We start from the raw sequence: 20,537 nt of genomic DNA on the forward strand, positions 1-20,537 counted from the left end.
CCGACTGGAATCCTGCATCCGACTGGAATCCTGCAAATCTTGCATCCGACTGGAAACCTGCAGACGTTTCGCCAAAATCTCACTTGGCATCTTCAATGCTCGCGCTCCGAAAACACTTCGAACACTATGAGTGTTCGAAGTGTTTTCGGAGCGCGAGCATTGAAGATGCCAAGTGAGATTTTGGCGAAACGTCTGCAGGTTTCCAGTCGGATGCAAGATTTGCAGGATTCCAGTCGGATGCAGGATTCCAGTCGGAGTTCAACGAGCGAACGGATGATATCCCGGAATATAGTGTCATCACATTTTTCCATCCGTGAATCAATACGTGAGAATATATATATATATATATATATATATATATATATATATATATATATATATATATATATATATATATATATATATATATATATATATATATATATATATATATATATATATATATATATATATATATATATATATATATATATATATATATATATATATATATATATATATATATATATATATATATATATATATATGTGTATATGTATATGTATATGTATATATATGTATATATGTATATGTATATGTATATATATGTATATATATGTATATATATATATGTATATATATATATATATATATATATATATATATATATATATATATATATATATATATATATATATATATATATATATATATATATATATATATATATATATATATATATGATGACACTATACTCCGGGATATCATCCGTTCGCTCGTTGAACTCCGACTGGAATCCTGCATCCGACTGGAATCCTGCAGACGTTTCGCCAAAATCTCACTTGGCATCTTCAATGCTCGCGCTCCGAAAACACTTCGAACAGTGTTAGTATAGTGTCATCACATTTTTCCATCCGTGAATCAATACGTGAGAATATATATATATATATATATATATATATATATATATATATATATATATATATATATATATATATATATATGTATGTATGTGTCAGCAGTTTAAGTGCGGACACGTACGTAGAATTAGTTCGCTATCAAAAAATAAAACGTCTAACACAGAATATCTTAAACAGTAGACATATACGAATTTAAAAATTACAAATATTACAAAAACAAATTACATATATTAGTCATACGCACAAATTTATTAATTTTTTTTTAAATGTCTATTATTAGCGCTGTTTGTGAAAAAGTACCACAACATACATCATTGCCAAAAACAATAACGTTCTTGCTTATATATTCGAATTACTCTCTATTGCCTTTGCGTATGCCTAAAGGATAAGGCTGCACAATTATATGATAGATAGGTCCATTATGTTGGAGTTTTTGCAATGTAGGATTGAATCTCTTACGCAAACAAGTGATTTAAGTTTTATGGCGATATTTTGGTATCAGCATTCTACAGTTAAATTATTTCCAATTATTAATTAATTAGCCTTTATATAAAGATTTTTGTTCTGCACATATAACGATCTTTCTCCGGCAAACTGGCCAAAACTACAAAAAATATGGCTTTTTGCAAAAAAAATAAAACAATCTGAAATAGGACTTTCACAATCCGAAGTAAAATATTTGCGGAGTTTATTTTTTCCATTTTTAGAGTTAGCTTTCGAACAATAAATTCTGACAGACCAAATCATACAGAATCAAATAATTACAGTAAACAATCGACCGTCCGTATAAGAGAGCGTTCGCGTACGCTTTAGCTTAGAAGGAACGGTTAACGGTTCTTTCTCGGCCGGAAGTTCAGCGTTAAAGCCTACTAGACGAAGGACTTTAACCTCGCGTTCTTACCGTGCGCCATTCTATCCGCGCGAAGGTAACAACAATATGGCGGAGACGCCGCCGACTTCCAACTGTCGCAGGAACAACTAAGCAATAGTACCATTGATTATTGTTACATCAATAACCGCGATAATAGCTTATTTGGAAACAGAGAGACGAGTTCATTTGTGAATAAAAAAAAAACAGGCGACCTAAATACCCGTTAATCCTTGGAACGCAAATTGCGTAGGAAAAGAATCGCTTGTTCGAGGCGACGCCGCAAAGAAGCTTGCGGATTCGTCACCAAAATTATTTTAAGAAAAAGGCCTCAGCGTCTTCCCACGTATGGTCGCAACCGGCAAAAGTGTGACACATTTTACGGGCCTTTAAAGTAAAGCTGTCGAACAGGCAACCCGCATCGCGGGCAACGACGCGCGAGGTTACCGTCTTGCTCTACCGTTGCGTTTTCCGCGCCGCCTTGATAATTAGGCCTCCGGGATCACTATTTCTTGGTAGACAATTCATCGATCGACATGTTCGCTGTACAGTTAAGGAATTTAATTCGCGTACCTTGTCACGCACCTGCGACGTAGTTGCCTGTCGGGTGTTTTACGTCAATTTCCTCATTGCTCGCGACGGTGCTTTAGTTTGTCCAATTCGGTCTGCAGATGTCGCGTTTTGGCATTTCGCGACGCCGTTCAACCAAAACATATCAGCCATGTAAATTAAAAACAGTGAACCAAGAAATTTTACAATAGAAAAGCACTGCTTGTAATAGGTATTCTTTTATTTCTCTTGTTCACTTATATAAATTGTTTGATTACTTTATTCACTGATATATTCTTACCGGAATTATTGCTCAAATACTTTTTCAAGTGTATAGATGTTAGATATGCGTATTTACGTTAATATATATAATTAACCAACATTTCTTATTTCTTGAAGAAGGGCCACAATTTAAATTTTTGATTCAACTAAATCAGTAATGTAAAGAATACCAAAACACTGATTTATTTGTTATTTCTCAAGAATACTCGCAAGCGTTATGATAAATGATAAAATAAAATAAACAATTTTCTGTATTACATGGAAACAATTTATTTTTATATGTAACTATTTATATTATATTTTACATAACTCAATCATACTATATGCGAGGTGGCCAATTTTTTAATGTCAATGTAATTGTTTGTTTTGACTAACCAAATTATTTGATTTTAATGATTTACACGAAAGTTGTAGGATTCAAAATGTATACAGGGTGACCCAATTTCGAATTAAGGAAATCCCGATTTTTAATTGTTAATTAAAACCAACATGAAATTATTACTAAGTAGTCTACGAACGCAAATTGGTCAACATCAAAAAATAGTCAAATCATAACAAACACTTATTCACAAATATTCACGAAAACCAAAACTACAAAAAAAAAAAGAAGATAATACTACTAATACTACTATTGTTACTATGTTACTATTGGTCTAACACTAAATAAAACGTGCCTCGCAAAAACCATATAACTTATAAACAAATTCAACACGGAATGGAATATATGCAAAGCATTAACGTAAAAGTAATATTTTCCACGAAATCAACAAAATGACGTATATAATCCCGGAACCCCTGCAACGGCCGCAGCGTCCGATACAATGGAACGGTATTTATTGTGTTTGTAAACATGGAGCCTATTATTAAATGGGTTTCCGAGAAAATGCCTAAAAGTCGAACCCGTCCGCCTTGTCCAGGTCGGCGAAAACTAAGTCGGTGTTTGTAACAATTCGAAATGCTGGTGATGATTATCGAATTTTGACCCTTAAACCTAAACGCTTTTGTGGATGATTTTTCGTTAAGTGTAGAACAACCGAAATAAGGCAATCCACGCCGGACAAATAAAACTAAAACAAGAAAGTAAACATGCACTTGTAACACTAGAGAAACGGTTATAAATATGCAAACCATTATGTCGTAACAGCAAACGACGCGCGACCTGGGTACTCCGTATTCCGAGGTTGCGACGTTGCGCTGTTGTGTTTCTCTAAATTTTTTTCAGTCGGTTTCCATTAATTATAGAGAACCCCTTTCCATTTTATTTTCTGCTCCGTACGATATTGAACCTTGAACACGACAATCTGGCGAATTCGTAAAAACTAAATGTTTCGAGATGCCGTTGTAGAGGACAGCGACGGCAACCTTGCGCGGATTCGCGCTACGCAGCACCAAGTTCGCGGCTACATTGCCAAACGTATCGTCAAGTCTGACAACGCTGCCAGCCATCTCTGCCGTGATCTTGGCATTCCTCGACGGACACCAGACGAGGAGCGTAAATGGGAACAATTCTTCGAACAGCGTTGCCGCACGTATCCATTCGCTTTTTCGTTTCGGACATTTCGCGTTCACAAAATTTAACTGAGACAATCGTCCCTTGACAAAATGTCACGTTCGAGCCACAATGGGCACCATTTTAAGTGTCTCGCCCGAAATTTCTGTTGTATTTGCTATTTGGACAACTTTTTCCACATTTTGGGAAATGCCGTGTTGGAAAAAAGATAAATAGTACACATAATTCTTAAATGATCGAGGAGAGATATGGGTAGCTGTAAAAACTCTTATTTCAAGATGATTCATTAATAAATATATTCATTTTAACTGTACGAAAACGGATATAAGTGTATTCTACTACATTAGCTAAATAAACTTTTTTTGCTACTACCAGATGCGTACGACAATGACAAGTTCCAGTATTCAAAGCTTCACAATTATTTTCGTATTAATGAGTAAATTGTAAAAAAGAATAATGTTGTTTATTGCAATAATTAGATGCGTTCAACATTTAAAAACAAATTGACCCATTTTGTTGCAATCTAAACAAGGGAGCAATTTTTTTTTACATTAAACCACCCTCGCAATTCCGCTGCAGAAATGTTACGATCTCATCAAAGTTCTGTCGCAGTTCTTCTGACGGGACTGTGCGATTGTCTCAAAGGGACCGAACAGTTCCCCTTTAATTTCCAGACGCTCGTATAAGGGTACCACTTTGGCATTCAAATTTCAAGTTCTGTGGGCCTGCAACCCGATTATTACCAGTCTCATATTTTTCTGTTTGCAAACCGCAAGAAGTCGTTATGCAAATCGTATACCTCATACTCATCCACCTGCTATGACGGCATTTATTCAAAATTCGGGCAGATGTTTGCAAATACCCCCTTCCCTATTTTCCAGATAGACATAAAATATCGAAAGAACCCGAAAATTAAAAAGGATACCCGCAAATCTAGGACACGGAGGGTTCCCGCCCCAATTACCCCGACGTTGTGTAACCTGTTGCGTATAGTTAGACAGGTGACACCCCTATATTTTGAAGGTCACAGCTGGCTAGAGTGTCGCACTAGCAGACTGCACTTCTTCGCGCAAGGTGCACCGTTGTTGCATTGCAAACGACAGGCTCTATAACTTCATGTTCGACGCTTATTGGCACATTATATATATAAACTGAATTATGATTTTATGAATTAGATTTGTGGGTCCAACAGGATAGAGCCACTTGTCACACATCCAGAGAAACGATGCAATTGCTGCGGGGCAAGTTTCCTGGTCGGATTATCTCACGTAACGGCGATATCAGTTGGCCGCCGCGGTCGTGTGATCTTACTCCCCTAGATTTTTTTTTCGGGTATCTAAAGAGCAGAGTGTATAGAAATAAACCAAACACTATTCCAGAGCTGAAACAGGAGATTAGACGCGAAATAACCGGAATAGAACCTGAATTGTGTCAAAAAGTGATAGGAAATTTCAATAAATGAATTACGTCGTGCCACATGAGTCGCGGGGGTCATTTGATTGACAGCATCTTTCATACCTAATTGTAATACACTAATTATTATTACTATTATTATTTTAATGTGGAAACCCTTATTGAATCACCCTTTACCTACAATGCTAGCCAATTAGCTACTTTAGTAATGTATTTTGGAGTTTGTCACGTCAATAGCTTTGATTTTTTTCGTGTCAACCGAAGAAAAAGTTTATTAACACTCCTTTTTTAAGCAAGTAACTAAGTAAAGATGATCCGCAATGAGAATGTTTTGACTCAATCTCCAGATTTTCGATTATTTGATGGTTTATTCAAACTCTTTAATTTAGTAAATACATTGTTTTCATACATAGTTTCATTCAATTTTCATGGCTATTATAACTCTCGAGTGCTAAATGAACACAATATTCAAAATGTTTTTATTCTAAAATTATGAATTATGAAAAAATAAAAAAACGTTTCTTTTCGCAAGCCGCCGATGGCGTGTAGGCTAGGTAGACGTGTAATCAAATATAAGCAGTTCCAGTGCAAAGTCGCCATTGATTTGTAAAAATGTTTCTAAAATAGAAGATTTTCCTCGGCGGACAGAAAATAGAGAATTTGGTTTTTCCAACAGTTTCTTTTTTCAGGTTCTCTAGTGGGAATAGCCTACATATAGGAAAGGCGGCGAGAGCTCGCGACCCGATCTCGAACAAACTCCGTGCGGCAACAGGTATGCGCTGCAGGTAGTTGGGCGGACGTACACAAACCATATCCCCACCACCATCGCCGCCGCCGCCGATCGCGACGACGAAGACAAGGAATAAGCGGGTTGCAATAGCCAGCTATAACCTCCAAAGAGGGTGCGGAGGGGGGAGGAGGTGCGGTGGCAGCGCGCGCGCGCGGGGGGAGGGAACCCGCGCAACGGTTCCAGCGCTGCTGGTACCTTTAGCGGTCATCGTCGTCGTTTAGTCTTAGCAAGGTCTTAGCGGCGGTTGGCAGTTTTGCCGCTATCTGCGCGCGGTCCACACGATCACACATTTTCAATTCTGTTTGTTTTTTTTTTAATTTGTTCGTTTTGTTGGGCCGGTGAGGGCCGCCCCCTCTTCGTCGTTTACGGTAACGCGAGTGCGCGAGTGTGCAGCGGTTTTACTCCGTTGGATTATTTACAAACTGAATGAAGTGCCTTGGATTTACGTGATTCGAGATGCCGAAGATATTTCTGATCAAGAACCGACTGCACCAGCAGCAGTTGCGGCTCTTGGAGAACCAGAACGCCACCCAAGGCAAGAACGACCTCGGCATAGACCGGGTCGAGGGCTCGCCCCAACCGCTGTCCCTTATTGTTCCAAAAAAAGAAGGTAATTGCGTCGACGTCGGCACGGACTGTTTTAATCTTAGTTTAACAGTTAGTCGTCTCGTCGCGCATCGAATTCTCCGGAACCGCCGCGCAGCGCCGTTGCCTGAGCGTAGAGCACTTGTCAGTTTTTTGCTTTTTAAGGTTTAACCGCAATATTGATCGGATTCAAATTATATGGTACGATAAATCCAGTACATGCCATTAAGATTCGTCCTGTAAGTCCCCCTTTGTACAACGGTATCTGGGTGGCAGGGCCGGCTGCAAAATATTTATATTTCTCGCATACGGTCGTCAACGAAATACACTGGCTTTTAAAATAGCGTTCTGAAGACTTATAGGAGGCATTTTTCCAGAAAACATTTTATTTTTTTTATCATCATTTATTAGAGCCCAAGGGTAGAATAACCATAATATCGATATATTTTTAATTCTTGCCTCTGAAAAGCGAAGTCTAGCTTCATCTTAGATGCTCGACATTTTGTCGGATATTACAATATCAATAATTCAAAAATATATAATAAGAATCTAAAATTCACTATTAGGACAATAATAATTTGTTTAGGAAAGAGAATTTGGGATTCCAGCAAATAACGTTTTAGAAACAACTCACAATATATGTTCCTTAATATTAAAGTCTTTCGGTTGCTCGGAGGATTGTGGCCCTAGAAAAATCTACTATATCGTCAAATATGATCTTTACAAGCAGATATTGAAATTTTGTTAGGATTTAAGCACAATTTGAAATAAAATACTATACGAGTCTCCAAAAAAAACAAATTTGACAACGCAATTCATTAAATTTATAGTTAATTACAATGTACTCACTAGGCTTTTCTAGATGTTCTTTTGATTAATTCTATGATGATATTACAATTCAATGAGACCTCTGTCTTAAATAATATATCTTACTTATGAGTTTAAGATATGCGTTGTATTATAAACACACTTTAGGAAAACTGCACCAATATGCTTGCAGCTTCCCGACAAAGCAGCTTTACAACTGCAAGCAACGATGCGATCAATGGTCGCTTGGGATTCAATATTTCAATATTCAATATTTAATTGGCCCTAATTTCATATAGAGGAATTTTTGCTTACTGCTTAACGCACTAAGATCCTTTGAATTATTGATCTTTGCAGTAGACCCAATTAAAATGAAATTGGATTAAGAAATTACAATGTAAATACGACGATATGGATTCCACTGTAAGAGAGTGTTGTACCATTTTCTAACCACACGCCACAAAAAGTGTTAACTGGGCCACGAATAATGATTTATTAACTACCATTAGTGCAAGTAGAATATGGTGGCCGGCGTTGAAAGGCAAAACAATATGAAATACTTATTTTCCGCCATCTTTGTTTACTGTCAGCAGCGCCACTATTGGAAAAAAATTATGAATACATTTACTTGTTCCCATATTAATTCGATTTATCTATATAGACAGATATTGATAAAACCGAGGATAATAACAATTTATTAGGTATTTCTACTCACTAAACGTACACAGACATAAAAACGATAAAATTTCAATTCCAGTTCCGTCCGAAAGGGATAATCAGAATTTTATGGCAGCGAAAATGACAGCGGGAAAGTTTGAACCAACCCACAGAATCAACATCGTTGGTTTCAGCTAAGCGAGATGTTTTTTTTTAACCAAAATTTTTCATAAATTAGACGTGAACATTTCTAACCTGGACGATAAAAGCGAAACATTTTGTTATTCGAGTCGCGGCCATCATTGAAACGGCTCCTCTTTGGGCCCAAATTAGTAGCTCAATGCCATCTCGTAGGCATTGAACAATTTACACACATAGCTCGACGAGTACATGGGTTACGCGTTTCAAAATTAACATAAAATGCGTGCGTTCTTTGTTTGCTTTTGTCAAGGCACCTGAAGTACCGTCCATACACCTGACCAGTAATAAAAATTTGGCCATTAGGGACAGCATATTAAGTACTATCATTTTGGCCACTGTGTATGTTGGAATGTACCGCGGTGTACGAAGATCGACTTTGGGTGCCGCGTTCAATTTAATAGTTAGTGGCTTTGTGGCTCACAATTAAGTTTCTTACGAACTTCGTTGCCGCCTGGTTATGATTGATTGCCAATTAAGGGTGCAAAGTCGAAGATAACGCACTTAAATGACAACGATCGGCACGGTAAAAGTCTAATTGCTGAACATTTGTATCACCGAATTTTTGTGGAAAACGTGGCCCGTGATTTGGAACGACTGTTGCTGGCAACCAACAAAACAGGCATTCCGACGATTATAAAATTTACGTTTCGAAACGTTATTGGCTAGCTAAACCTTGACTTTTAAATCGGCGGCAATTTATCGACAGATTTGCAGCGATTTTAAATACTAATCGAACAACTGTACTTTTCGCTCGGAACGACGGCCCAGCGGCGCGCTGGAAGCGGGCCGGACCGCGGGTAGCTAACCCAAGGAAAACACAACAGCACCGGAAGCCGGCCGCACGCCACTGGAATCAATTCCGTTCGGATTTGTTGTTTTTGTTTTTAACGTTAAATTAGCAGTTGTCGTGCAACTGGAACCCGTCTTTCAAGGATTTTGACAGTTTCTAGTGTGTGCTACGACTGTTATCTAATTGAGCCAATTCTCTTCTCATATAGAAGAGAGTTTTCGTGCACGAACGACCCAGAACGAAATCGTTGCGACACATTACCTGAAATCGCAATTGACAAAACAAATGTTTGCCGAAATTTTTCAACACGTAATAAGCGAATGGCGCTCGGTATTTGAACAGTTGCTCCATGTAGGTGTGAACGTGGACGTTTTATTTTCACCCGGAATGAAACGTGATATAATATTGGTCGAGTGGCAATACAGAAAACTTAACCGTATTCAAATTTATCCTGATTTGGGATTAATGTACGGATTTAGGACGCGACGAACCTAAATCCATGATAATGGCGTACCCTAGTTCGACATTTTCACTTTTTAACCTCATTTAATTTCTTGGTCGCTGTCAGAGACGGTAAAAACGATTTAATCCCCAGTCAGGGCGATCCGTTTTAAATGTCATTATATGTTTTCAACCTGTTCCCGCTAATAGACATAAAAAAAAAACATGAAACTCTGTTCCAGATAACAAGATTAAAACAAAATCGACGTGCTTTTCTTCCCCGTACCCTCTGGACTGTAAAACGCCCCAAGGTCAATTCACGCGAAAAGAACAATGCCTCTCGACTTCAATTGTTTCGACTCCGAGGAGAGTCGACGCTGAAACGCGACGTTGCCGAAACAATTTCACGACCCGCCAGGGCGAAACGTCTTTGATGATTATGTGAATGAGGCCGTCGTCGCCGTATTTGCTTAATCGGGTTTTTTAAAATCTAAATGGCAAATTCGCCGGGTCAAGAACGACGCCGTTTTAACATTTGACTCCCAGATTTGTAGCGTACGCGCAATAACCCAATTTCATTTTGAATCGGACGCCGGCATCCTCTCAACAGTCGCCGATAATGACCCAGAAAAGTGTGAGATAAGTTTTATTATATCATGGCGCGGAGAAAGTTCGCGCCGACTATTAGGCAACTCGCAATTGTTGTTTGCTTGAAAGCGGTATGGTTTTTTTTGCGATGCTTCCATACGCGAGACCTTGAACTTCACCTTCGGTGTGCGGCTTTCTCTTCGATCGCAGCACGTGATGCCATTAATTACTGTTTTACGGTGATTTCGTGCGTCGCTAATTGTTTTCCACGATCCAAGATGGTAAATCGAGATGACTACCCTGTAAGGGCCCCAAAATATTTCAGTCAATTTGGATTGTCAATTGAATTCACAAAATCTGAAGGAAAATGAAAGAGTCTCAACCATGGTTGCTATAAAAATGTGCGACGTGACGTCATTTCCGTTTCCGTTTCAGTCCAATGCAGCTTCAACATTAGATTTCTATTCCCTAAAAATTTCCTCTGAAAGGCCAAAAACCCCAAATGGGAGAAAAATTAAACAGGGAGAAAGAATGAAAAAAAAACATGTATGCTTTTAACCTATTCAGAAAATTAGAATAAAGTTCAATAACTACTTATTTTGCATTTCATTATCGTACTTGTTCTAAGATATAGTATATATTAGTTATTATCAACTCTAATAAAATGAATACAAGAAAAGTTCGCGCCGAACAAAGGATCTCATTACAGACAGCCTCAAATAGTGGCAGCCACTCTCACAACTTACAGTTTACTTAACTGGATAAATTTTTTATTAGAAACCTAAAAGAGAACGTTTGAATAAGCACATATTTTCCAATCTCGAGCTGTCATTTTTGACTAGATTAATTTACTAGTAAAAATACCGTGAATAAAAGTGAAAAAACGCGAATTTGTAGATTATAATCTTGCATTTTTTCCCTTTTCTATCATTTATTACAAATAGAATAAATTTTCCTGTTTTTTTATAGCACTCTTATAATTGTACTGTTGAAGCTAACTAACTAAACTATAAATGTAACAAAAACTATAAAATTCACGTTACGCAGCAAGTATTTTTCTAGGCCAACGTGTTAAAAATTAAAAAAAAAACCTTGACATAACAGTAAAAGTGATTAGAGCCATTGAAACACAAATCACACTCAAAACAATTCTCTGGCCTATAACCCGAACTTTTTCCAAACAACAGACACATCAACTCCCAGTTTTGACCCACAACATTTCTGTTCTGCACATCACGCAGGGACATTTGCCCTTTGCCCACGACGGGATCCGAGCTACTTATCAGTAATTGCTAATATTTTTGCGACTCCCGGGTGACGTCGATCTCCAACCCCTTTGAGAGATACTCAAAATAATCGTTTTCGACGACCGAGATGTGCGTTTCGCAATCTTCATCGTTTTCAATGTCAAGTGTATACGGTTTACATTTCGAAATATATTGCGTTGCGGCACCGCTCATATTGTTTACATCGTGGATTCCGTTTCAGTCAGGAATATCAAATGTTGCGCAGCCGGATTATTTATCAATTATCAGATATACATACGCTCCCACCTAGTTTAAAATTGTATGAAATCAACCTGTGTAGTCAATCCGCATTACAAAGAACTTTCAACTTGGTGTCCTGCGGGTTGCCTACATATCTTGGTCTCTGCACTTCATATCAGATAATGTAGATTCAACTTCAGAATTCGTTGGGCCTATGAAATATTTGTTATTGAAATCCAGAGAGGACGCCGTCAAAAACTGAATAAGCAAAAGGGACACTGAACTCAGTTTTTATATTCAAGGTAAACGCGCGCAAAAGTTTCCAGAATCGGACGCAACTTTGTCGTCGCAGAAAACTTGCGGAAAGACAACGCCGCTCTCAAAAACGGGTCGTTACAGGAGGCTTTGGTTCCAAGGCCAAGCATACAACTCAAAACGGCCTTTTGTCCGAGACCGTTTCTTGCGTATTCGACGCAAAGAAAAACGTATACCGGTTTCGGTCCGTACGACGCAGGTGATCAGCGCGACGTTGCCGGATGTCCGCTTAAACCACTGCTTGCTAAAAGACGATCTTCGTTTTTTGTTCTTGCGCGCAGTCGACTTGGGCGCCGAAAACCCTGTTAAAAGTTGGTCGCGCAATGTTACACCGCAAAAATGTAATTTTAATGACAAGGTGAGCGCGCGAATATGGAAATATGAGTATTTTGTGGTAGTGGCATCAGTTAGTTAGTTAAATGCCTTTGGCCGATTGATTGATATTGAAAATCCGTTAAGATGCAAAAAACGATATTTTAAAATAATCTCAACGTCTCTGAGACCACGTTTTTTATTATGTTAAAAGAAATTATTATCTTAAATTTTTGAAATAATTTTTTATTACATTATAGTGTTCTACATTTAGTTTTGGAAATAAAGTTAAATTGCTTGATCGTAATTTAATAGAAAGGGGTTCCTGCCATTGAGTTGCACAAAGTTTCAGCATATCTAGGGTACGAATACTACATGGTTTATAATTACGTTATTAACTCGTGACTTTGATAAGTGCCACTTGTAAATTATTAAGCATGTGACAATTAAACCAGATTTTTATCAAAATATTGTTTTATACCTGGTAAACAAAAGCAGGTCATTTTGTTAAAGGCATTTTCGAATTTTAAAATTGCTTTAAAATATACAACGCGATTGTGAAGATAAAAACCAGAATATTTTAGCAGGACACATTTGATACATTAACCCCGAAAAGAAAGGCCGCGGACACAAAATTAACAATGGCGTCGAAACAATAATATTCCATGCTATCGAAACTATCTAAGAAAAATGACGATTTAACTCCGAACAATGTCCATTGTTGCAACAACAAAAACATCTTTGATAAATTACTATATTTGGTAGGCCGAATAATTCAGGAACCTTCGGAATGTCCGTTGACCCAGGATAAAAAATACAGGTTTAATTTTTACGCGCGGGGACCTTGACAGCTAACGCGGCCCCCTCCCTCGCTCCTCGTTCGACCGTTTCCATAACCATCCGCGTCAATTAAATTGTCGTTAACAAAATCAGCGTTACGGTTTCGGCGAGTCGTCATCGCGATCGCAGTTGGAGGTTTTTTCCCTCGCTAACCTCCGCCGCGATCACAATTTATATCCGGAGGCGGTATAAAAATCTTAACCAAATCCCATTCGAATGCTTTCGGTTTGAGAGGTCACGGAAAAGCGATTACACTTTTTCAATACTTTTTATTGGCGCTATATCGCCGGGCGGATGGAAAATTGGGCGCCTATATTATCGCCGAGGCCTCATATACGAAAAAATGTGATTGTCAATTTAACGTCAAGGTTTATCTCGCAACTCTTCCTGTATCGTTTTTCTAATCGCAAATTATGTTACGCACTCCATCCTGACGTAAATTGATAAAATCCCGTTAGCGCCTTCAGGTGTGCGCTGGGTTTCGAAGGACCGTATAATTTCTTCACTGATCTATTTGTAAAATTCCCTCTTTGGCTTTATAAGATTTTATTTCCTCAATATGCAATATGGTACGTTACAATAATCGTCGAGCACAGCATAAAAACCGTTGAACGTGAAAAACTATAAAATCTATATACTATAAACGAAAATGATACCCGGCTTATTACGAAAAAATGTGGATCGATAGTGGTATTCCTGTTGCGTGCACTTGGCGGTGCTTAGTTTTCTTTCTCATTTGCTATTAAGAGGCTCAATTTGAACAAAATCAATTTGCAAGCTGCTACAACACCTTGTAAAAACTTACGACAACTACACAATAAATGATAACTGGTATATAAAATTCTTGTTAGTTTTTAATCCTTTGATACAATTCACATACTGTAACAATCGACAACATATACAAATAAATACTTATTTACGTTGAATGTTTGTTTTTGAATAAACGTGTCTTTCCAGAAAAAGACAAGAGCTCTGACGGCGGCAAAACCAAAACCCCGCCACCCGACGACCCGAAAAAATCGCAGGAAACTGCACCTCCGCGACGCTTCATATCGTCGATTTTGGGCGGCGACGTTCCTTACGGCAGCAGAGGTCATGTACTAACACGCGCCGAACGCAAAGAGTACGCCCCCGCCGCCGCCCTCCCCGGCAAAGTGACGCTTCCTCCCGTCCAAAAGCCGAAAGATGACGTCGTCAAACCGAAAAACCTGGCGCCCGTCAGGCACTTTTCCGTCATACAACGAACTCCGCCAGCCTCCAAGAGAGACGAGGACGTCGACGTGCAGGTACCTGCCGCACTTGCGGTACAGGAACCCGAACAGGACCAGCCGATCGACTACCACATCCCCAAGAGGAAAGGCGAGACGGAGAACGAAGAGGAGGAGCGCAGACTGAGGGAGCAACGTCGCAGCCATTGCTCCAAGGTGAACAAACCGTTGATCAGCGTGAGGTCCATCATCGGAAAATTGCCCATCGTGATGACTTCCGCGGCTGCGGGACACGGCCGGGGTTCCTCCGGCGGCCAGACCAATTCGAACGGCGGATCCGCCAACACCTCCTCGGGAGGCGGTTCGATCAGCTTCACGGGCGGCTCCGGTGGGGGCGGAGGCGCAGGCGGCGGAGGTTCGATCGGCGGAGGGACCGGCGGAGGCGGTATGAACCCCGGCCGCGACGGGCGTCAAAATTACGGACCGAGCAGCCCGCCGACCGGCAGCCTGCCCCCGTTCTACGAATCGCTGAAGGGCGGCAACAACGGGAACGGGTACAACGCAAACGGAACCTTCTCCTCGAGCTACCTGCTGTCCAGTCAGCACAACATGGACTGCGACACCGGGCAGGATTTGGCAAACTTGAGCCTGAACGGGCAAAGTTCCCCGAAACAGTACTCGACCCTGCAGAACGCGTCGTATGGTATAGTAATGAAGGACGAAACGGATTTGGACATTTACGAGAAGCAGATCGATCCTATCAACCAGCTACTACCGGCCGGATACTCGGGCTACGACGAGTCGATGATGGTGGACATGGTGACCGGAGCAGTCGTAGACCCGCTCCAGTTCACCGCGACGTTGAATTTCTCGAGTTCCGCGGAACACGCCCTCCTCGAGAGTCTGTCGGACGCCACCGACTTGTCGACGTTCCTGCAGAGATTGCCCAGCGACGACAACAACGACAGCGATGAACTGCATTCGCCGGGCGGCACCAACTCCCAGCTCCAAGTCGACCACAACATCGACTCGTTCAACGAACAGATGCTCGGCCGTAGCGGCAACTACGAGACGCGGACCGGGTACAACCAGTTCTCGAAAATGTACCAGGAATCGCTACCATCGTATCAGTCGTCTATTAGTGTGTCGAGCGACACAACGATCCAAATGCAGCAACAGCAGCAACAGCAGATGCTGTCACCGACGCTATCGTTCAACGGCAGTGCCCTAGACCTGGACTCGCCGACGACGATGTCTCTTCCGTCGCCGGGGGCCACTTCGTGCTCGATGGACGGCCCCGACGGAGGGGCGATATCACCGCCGGCGAATGTGAGTGGTGGGGGCAGGCGAGATAGTGGCGGATCTACGGGGGATGGGGCGACCAATCCGTCCCTGCAGGGCAGGGTAAATGTTTTGCAACGGAGGGTAAGCTTCACGTTGATTCAGGCAAGAGGCTCCAGAGGATGTCGATAACGTTGACTGACGGACTGACCCGACACACGTCATCGACATACTTTTCGAATCGCGCGTGCTCGTAGCGCTGCCCAAATCAAACTGTTGCTTATTTCCTACGGCGGTTGCTTTTCGCTTCGCATTGCTTTTTCCTGAACCATATATACCATAAACGTGTCTTGCGCGTCGTCTAGTAGCGAGTGTTGCGAAACAAAAGTGAAAAACTGAGGGCTCAGCCTGACGCTTGTCTCCGGCGCGCGCCTCTGATGGCAGCCAGCCACGAATATATAAGATTCACTTACACTTCACGCGTCAAATAAATTTTTAACAAAATTTTACTCAATAAGAAGCAACATTTTTTCTAGTGGCTTGGGTTTAGTTGTATTGTTTGCAGCTAAGGATTTGATAATATAATTAAACTTTTCCGTACAGTTTCATGATACGTTTATAAGCTAGCAATTTTTGATTGGGGAAAATAATTTGGACCAACTAAACTTTACTAAAAGTTACTAAAAAGGAAATCCGGTTTTTAATTTCAAGTATATTATAGCTGCTGGATGATATGCCAATGCTTTTGAAGTCAACAAGGAAAATATTGAGAAGAGATCAATAAGCGCATACGCGAGTCATTTCGAGAAGCCCTTTCATCCAATAAAACCTGTCATTTTTAGTCTCACATTCAACCAATAAGATATCGGGGCCTTCAACAATTAACATGGCCGCTGACAGTTCGTCAATTCCATAGTTTTTGATTTGCCATTCTTTCAAATATTTCGAGTATTTTGACAAAATATGCCTAGATCATTTTAAATTAAATTAAGTAAATTTTCGATATTTTGCGACCTCTGCATTTATCTAATATCTTTATGGATAAAACAGATCGATATTTTGAGCGGTGACAATCGATTTTAATTTTTAGATTTTTTTTTGTGATTTTAAGATTTGTGCTACGTTTCTTTGAACTTTTGTGGTTATCAATTTATGGGTGATTACGGTCCTCTCTTTGACAAACCTAGTTTTTCTAGTAAGAACATCACCAGAGAAAGGCATGTCGGCCATGATCAACAGTTTATTTGGTTCACACGTCCCCTATTTTCAAGGAATCGAGCCCCGTCCCCCTAGTTTTTCGCATTTCTCAAACCCTGCATCGTAAAGCGTTAGTTTGTTTTTCTTTATCATCGCTTAACGGACCCTCCACGTTTGCAGCTAGGTTTGCCGTCGGAGGTTCAGCTTGAGTTCGTAAACGGCGGCCACGGCATCAAGAACCCCCTAGCGAACCAAGAGAACAACCGTCAGGGTCCCAGGACGGAAGAAAAGGTCAAAGTGTCGTCAGTGACTACTGAGGACGGACAGACAAGTTTCTGCTGTCGGGTGTGCAATAAGACTTTCGCGCTGCAGCGTCTCCTCAACAGGCACATGAAGTGTCACTCGGATGTCAAGAGGTACTTGTGCACGTTCTGTGGCAAGGGATTCAACGACACGTTCGATTTGAAGAGGCACACAAGGACACACACAGGTACATATTTAAAAGACTTACTTCTTACACTTTCTTTTAACAAACGTTCTTTGTTTCCAGGCGTGAGGCCCTACAAGTGCAGCTTGTGCGAGAAGTCGTTTACGCAGAGATGTTCCCTCGAGTCCCACTGCCTCAAGGTCCACGGGGTGCAGCACCAGTATGCATATAAAGAGAGGAGGACAAAAGTAAGATCGCCATTATTATTCTACGTTAATTATTAATGTCGGTTATGAATCGTAGGTGTACGTTTGCGAGGAATGCGGCCACACCACCTCCGAACCGGAAGTCCACTATCTCCACCTCAAGGAGAAGCACCCTTACAGTCCGGCCCTCCTCAAGTTCTATGATAAAAGGCACTTTAAATTTACTAATTCGAATTTTGCTAATATGTTGCTTCAGGTGCGTACATAAAGGCACCAAAAAATGCCCCCCCGCTCCCCATTCCCCAGATTTTTTATTAATTTATTATTTATGTTTTTGTGTTTTTTTTTTTGGTTGTGTCTGTTTGAAGTTCGCTGCACAGTCGACAAACGATTACACCAACCAACGTTCAATCAACTGCAATTCCGTGTTATTTTTTGTTTCTTTTATGTACATTCGAGAAAAGAAACGCGTTTCCCATTTTACCGCATCAAAATTTAAACTGAATTTGGGCCACTTGTTCCCTTATAAACGCTAAGTGCTTTTATGGTTTTCCATTTATAAATATAATGGTTTTTATTTACAGGACGATCCCACGCCAATAGTGACTTATTAGAAACTATGGCAATCGCAACAAAGAAGACATTAATTATAGCATGTACATTTTTAATTTTTGTCCAGCTGCGTCGTTCAAACAGACACATCGTGTTTAATATTTTAGTCCGTCCGGTAAAAAAATAATACACGACTTGCCCTGACCGACTCGAATACTATGCCAACGAGAAAGCAAAAATTTTCAATCAGAATACAATTGCATTTTTCTGATTCCGTCATTTCAAGTCGCGAAAAATTCGTTTCCCTTTCACCGCTGACGGCTAAAATATCTGTTTTAATCTTTTTCTGTGATAATATTAAATTTAATCTTCCACGTTATATTTACTATGTTACGTTTTAATGTTTACCTACATTACGCGATAACTGTAGGAAGTTATCAGACCAACAAGTCTATGGAAATAACCAGATGCATGGTAAAAGTCGTTTTGGTTACTTCCAAAGGCAGAGTATATTTTTTATGCGGCAAGCATTCGACAGACTAAATAATGTTAAAAATTCGGGTTTTTTGTGCAATCTAGGTGAAAGGATCTGATGGGTTTTAGTTAAGTCCTAGTTTAATAACCAAAATATTATATTTATGTTGGCGGGAACGCGATTAGAAATTAGAAACAAAGGAGAGCGACGACTTTTGTTTCGAATCTTTGACGCGTTCCGCAGAGTTTAAACGTTCTGGTGCTTCATAGAGTAAGAACTATGGTGCTACAGGATAGACATTCGAAAACGTACAGTTACAACGAATACATTACATTGAGGAACTATTTCTGCAATATTTTAGAGTTAGTCTCTTAGTCTTATGAAGTGAGATTTTTTTTGTTAATAGAGTGAATGAACAACCTTTGTAAATAATTTAGTTTTAAAGTTTTTGTCGCTGTAAGTACCTTTCTGGTTTAGCGTTTTGCCAGTGCGCCTGTCCCGTTTTGTTAAGAGAAAAAACAATACATATTTATATGCGTGTGTTTCTTTTTACGTTACAGTATTTTCGATTGTGTTTCATTATAGACGACTTTGCGTTCAAATGGAAAAGTTTTACAATTTACATTTCTTCCCGTTAGCTTTAAAATTAGTCCGCAAAGTAGATGATTGATAAGGCTTTGTATTTATATAATATTACGTAACTTAGAAACAAAACATAATGTTGTTATACAAATAAATTTTATACATATTTATTTTGCGCTTTTTATTTTGAAACGATAATATTATCTCAAGGACCGCAGTTACCTATAACTGGTTAAAGTTTCCATAAATGTTTTTGTAGCACATAAGTTACACACACCGCATCGCACAGGTCGCCATTTCTTCTTAAACAGTGATAGTCGCACAAATAACTTACTTCTTCGATCGAAAGTTGAATAGAGAGGGTCTAAAAAAGAAAATAAAATGAAATAAAAGACAAATATAGTGTTAATATAAAATGCTTAATGTTGGATTTACATATGTTTGACCTATTATATTCTATATCGAGTAATATTATTTTTCTTTGTAATTATTATATATTTTTTTGTTTTACATTATCGAATAATAAACTGTTTCGCTAACTTTCTTTGACCACACATACACTTCAATGTTCTATTCGTCTAAAAATTGAATGTTAGTCGTTCGATTTATTGCACAATATGCCACTGATTTTGACTCTTTTTTTTTGCACGTATTCTTGATACGGTATGGACTGCTGTTGCTCTGCTTTTAAGATAAAACGGAATTTTAGAAATACTTCCGTACAACGTAATGTATCTGAAAAATGGTAAAGACGCCCTGAAGTTTTGAACTAATGATGTAGTCAACAAGTGTGAAGAACAGCATTTCAGTGACAAGTGACTGACTTAAGTGACTTAATAGTATATTATGCAACAAGTGCGGTAAACGGCATTTGACTCACGAGTTCATTTGACACGAGCGGAGCGAGTTTTTGATAAACGAGTGAGTTAAAAAGTTTACCGAACGTGTTGCATACTATACTTTTTCTACGAGCGTTAGTTTTTGGGTACATTTTCCCAAAACAACACGAATACATTCATTGACATGACCGTCAGAATTGACAAACGCTAGATCGGTGGGTAATTAGGTATTTTACAGACGGGAGTAGAAAAAAGTTTAACCAAACGTGTTGCATACTATACTTTTCCTACAACCATTAGTTTTTGGGTATATTTTTGGGTATTTTCGAGAAGGGAGTACATGAAAAACTTTACATGACTCCCCCATTTTGTACACTAAAAAATGGAAAAATTGTATTGCCTCATATTCACATGGTGTAAACGAAAAGCCCACCAG

At 39.5% G+C, this 20,537-nt stretch overlaps 1 protein-coding gene across 3 annotated transcripts; it reads left to right on the forward strand.

Moving 5' to 3' along the window:
* The first annotated feature begins 6,512 nt into the window (after window positions 1–6,512).
* On the forward strand, window positions 6,513–19,412 carry LOC132704984 (transcriptional regulator ovo). 3 transcript variants are annotated; one of them, XM_060675352.1, is made up of 6 exons: window positions 6,513–6,921; window positions 14,292–15,967; window positions 17,201–17,510; window positions 17,571–17,695; window positions 17,751–17,909; window positions 18,238–19,412. In XM_060675352.1, the coding sequence occupies exons 1-6, from the start codon at window positions 6,768–6,770 to the stop codon at window positions 18,265–18,267; spliced, it is 2,454 nt and encodes an 817-aa protein (XP_060531335.1). In that variant the 5' UTR covers window positions 6,513–6,767; the 3' UTR covers window positions 18,268–19,412. The 3 variants fall into 3 exon arrangements, with proteins under 3 accessions (XP_060531335.1, XP_060531336.1, XP_060531337.1); XM_060675353.1 differs by having other exon boundaries at window positions 14,292–15,946; XM_060675354.1 differs by having other exon boundaries at window positions 6,514–6,921; window positions 14,292–15,871.
* The last annotated feature ends 1,125 nt before the right edge of the window (window positions 19,413–20,537 follow it).

The sequence above is a fragment of the Cylas formicarius genome, unplaced genomic scaffold, assembly GCF_029955315.1.
Source record: "Cylas formicarius isolate icCylForm1 unplaced genomic scaffold, icCylForm1.1 PGA_scaffold_7__23_contigs__length_41026272, whole genome shotgun sequence".
NCBI lineage: Eukaryota > Metazoa > Arthropoda > Insecta > Coleoptera > Brentidae > Cylas > Cylas formicarius.

Bases quoted from the DNA above. Each gene is read 5' to 3' on its own strand.
- LOC132704984 (XM_060675352.1), top strand. From the start codon at position 6,768: ATGCCGAAGATATTTCTGATCAAGAACCGACTGCACCAGCAGCAGTTG. The intron at 15,968-17,200 runs GTAAGCTTCACG...CCACGTTTGCAG, and splicing joins TAAATGTTTTGCAACGGAGG to CTAGGTTTGCCGTCGGAGGT. The intron at 17,910-18,237 runs GTGCGTACATAA...TTTTATTTACAG, and splicing joins TTGCTAATATGTTGCTTCAG to GACGATCCCACGCCAATAGT.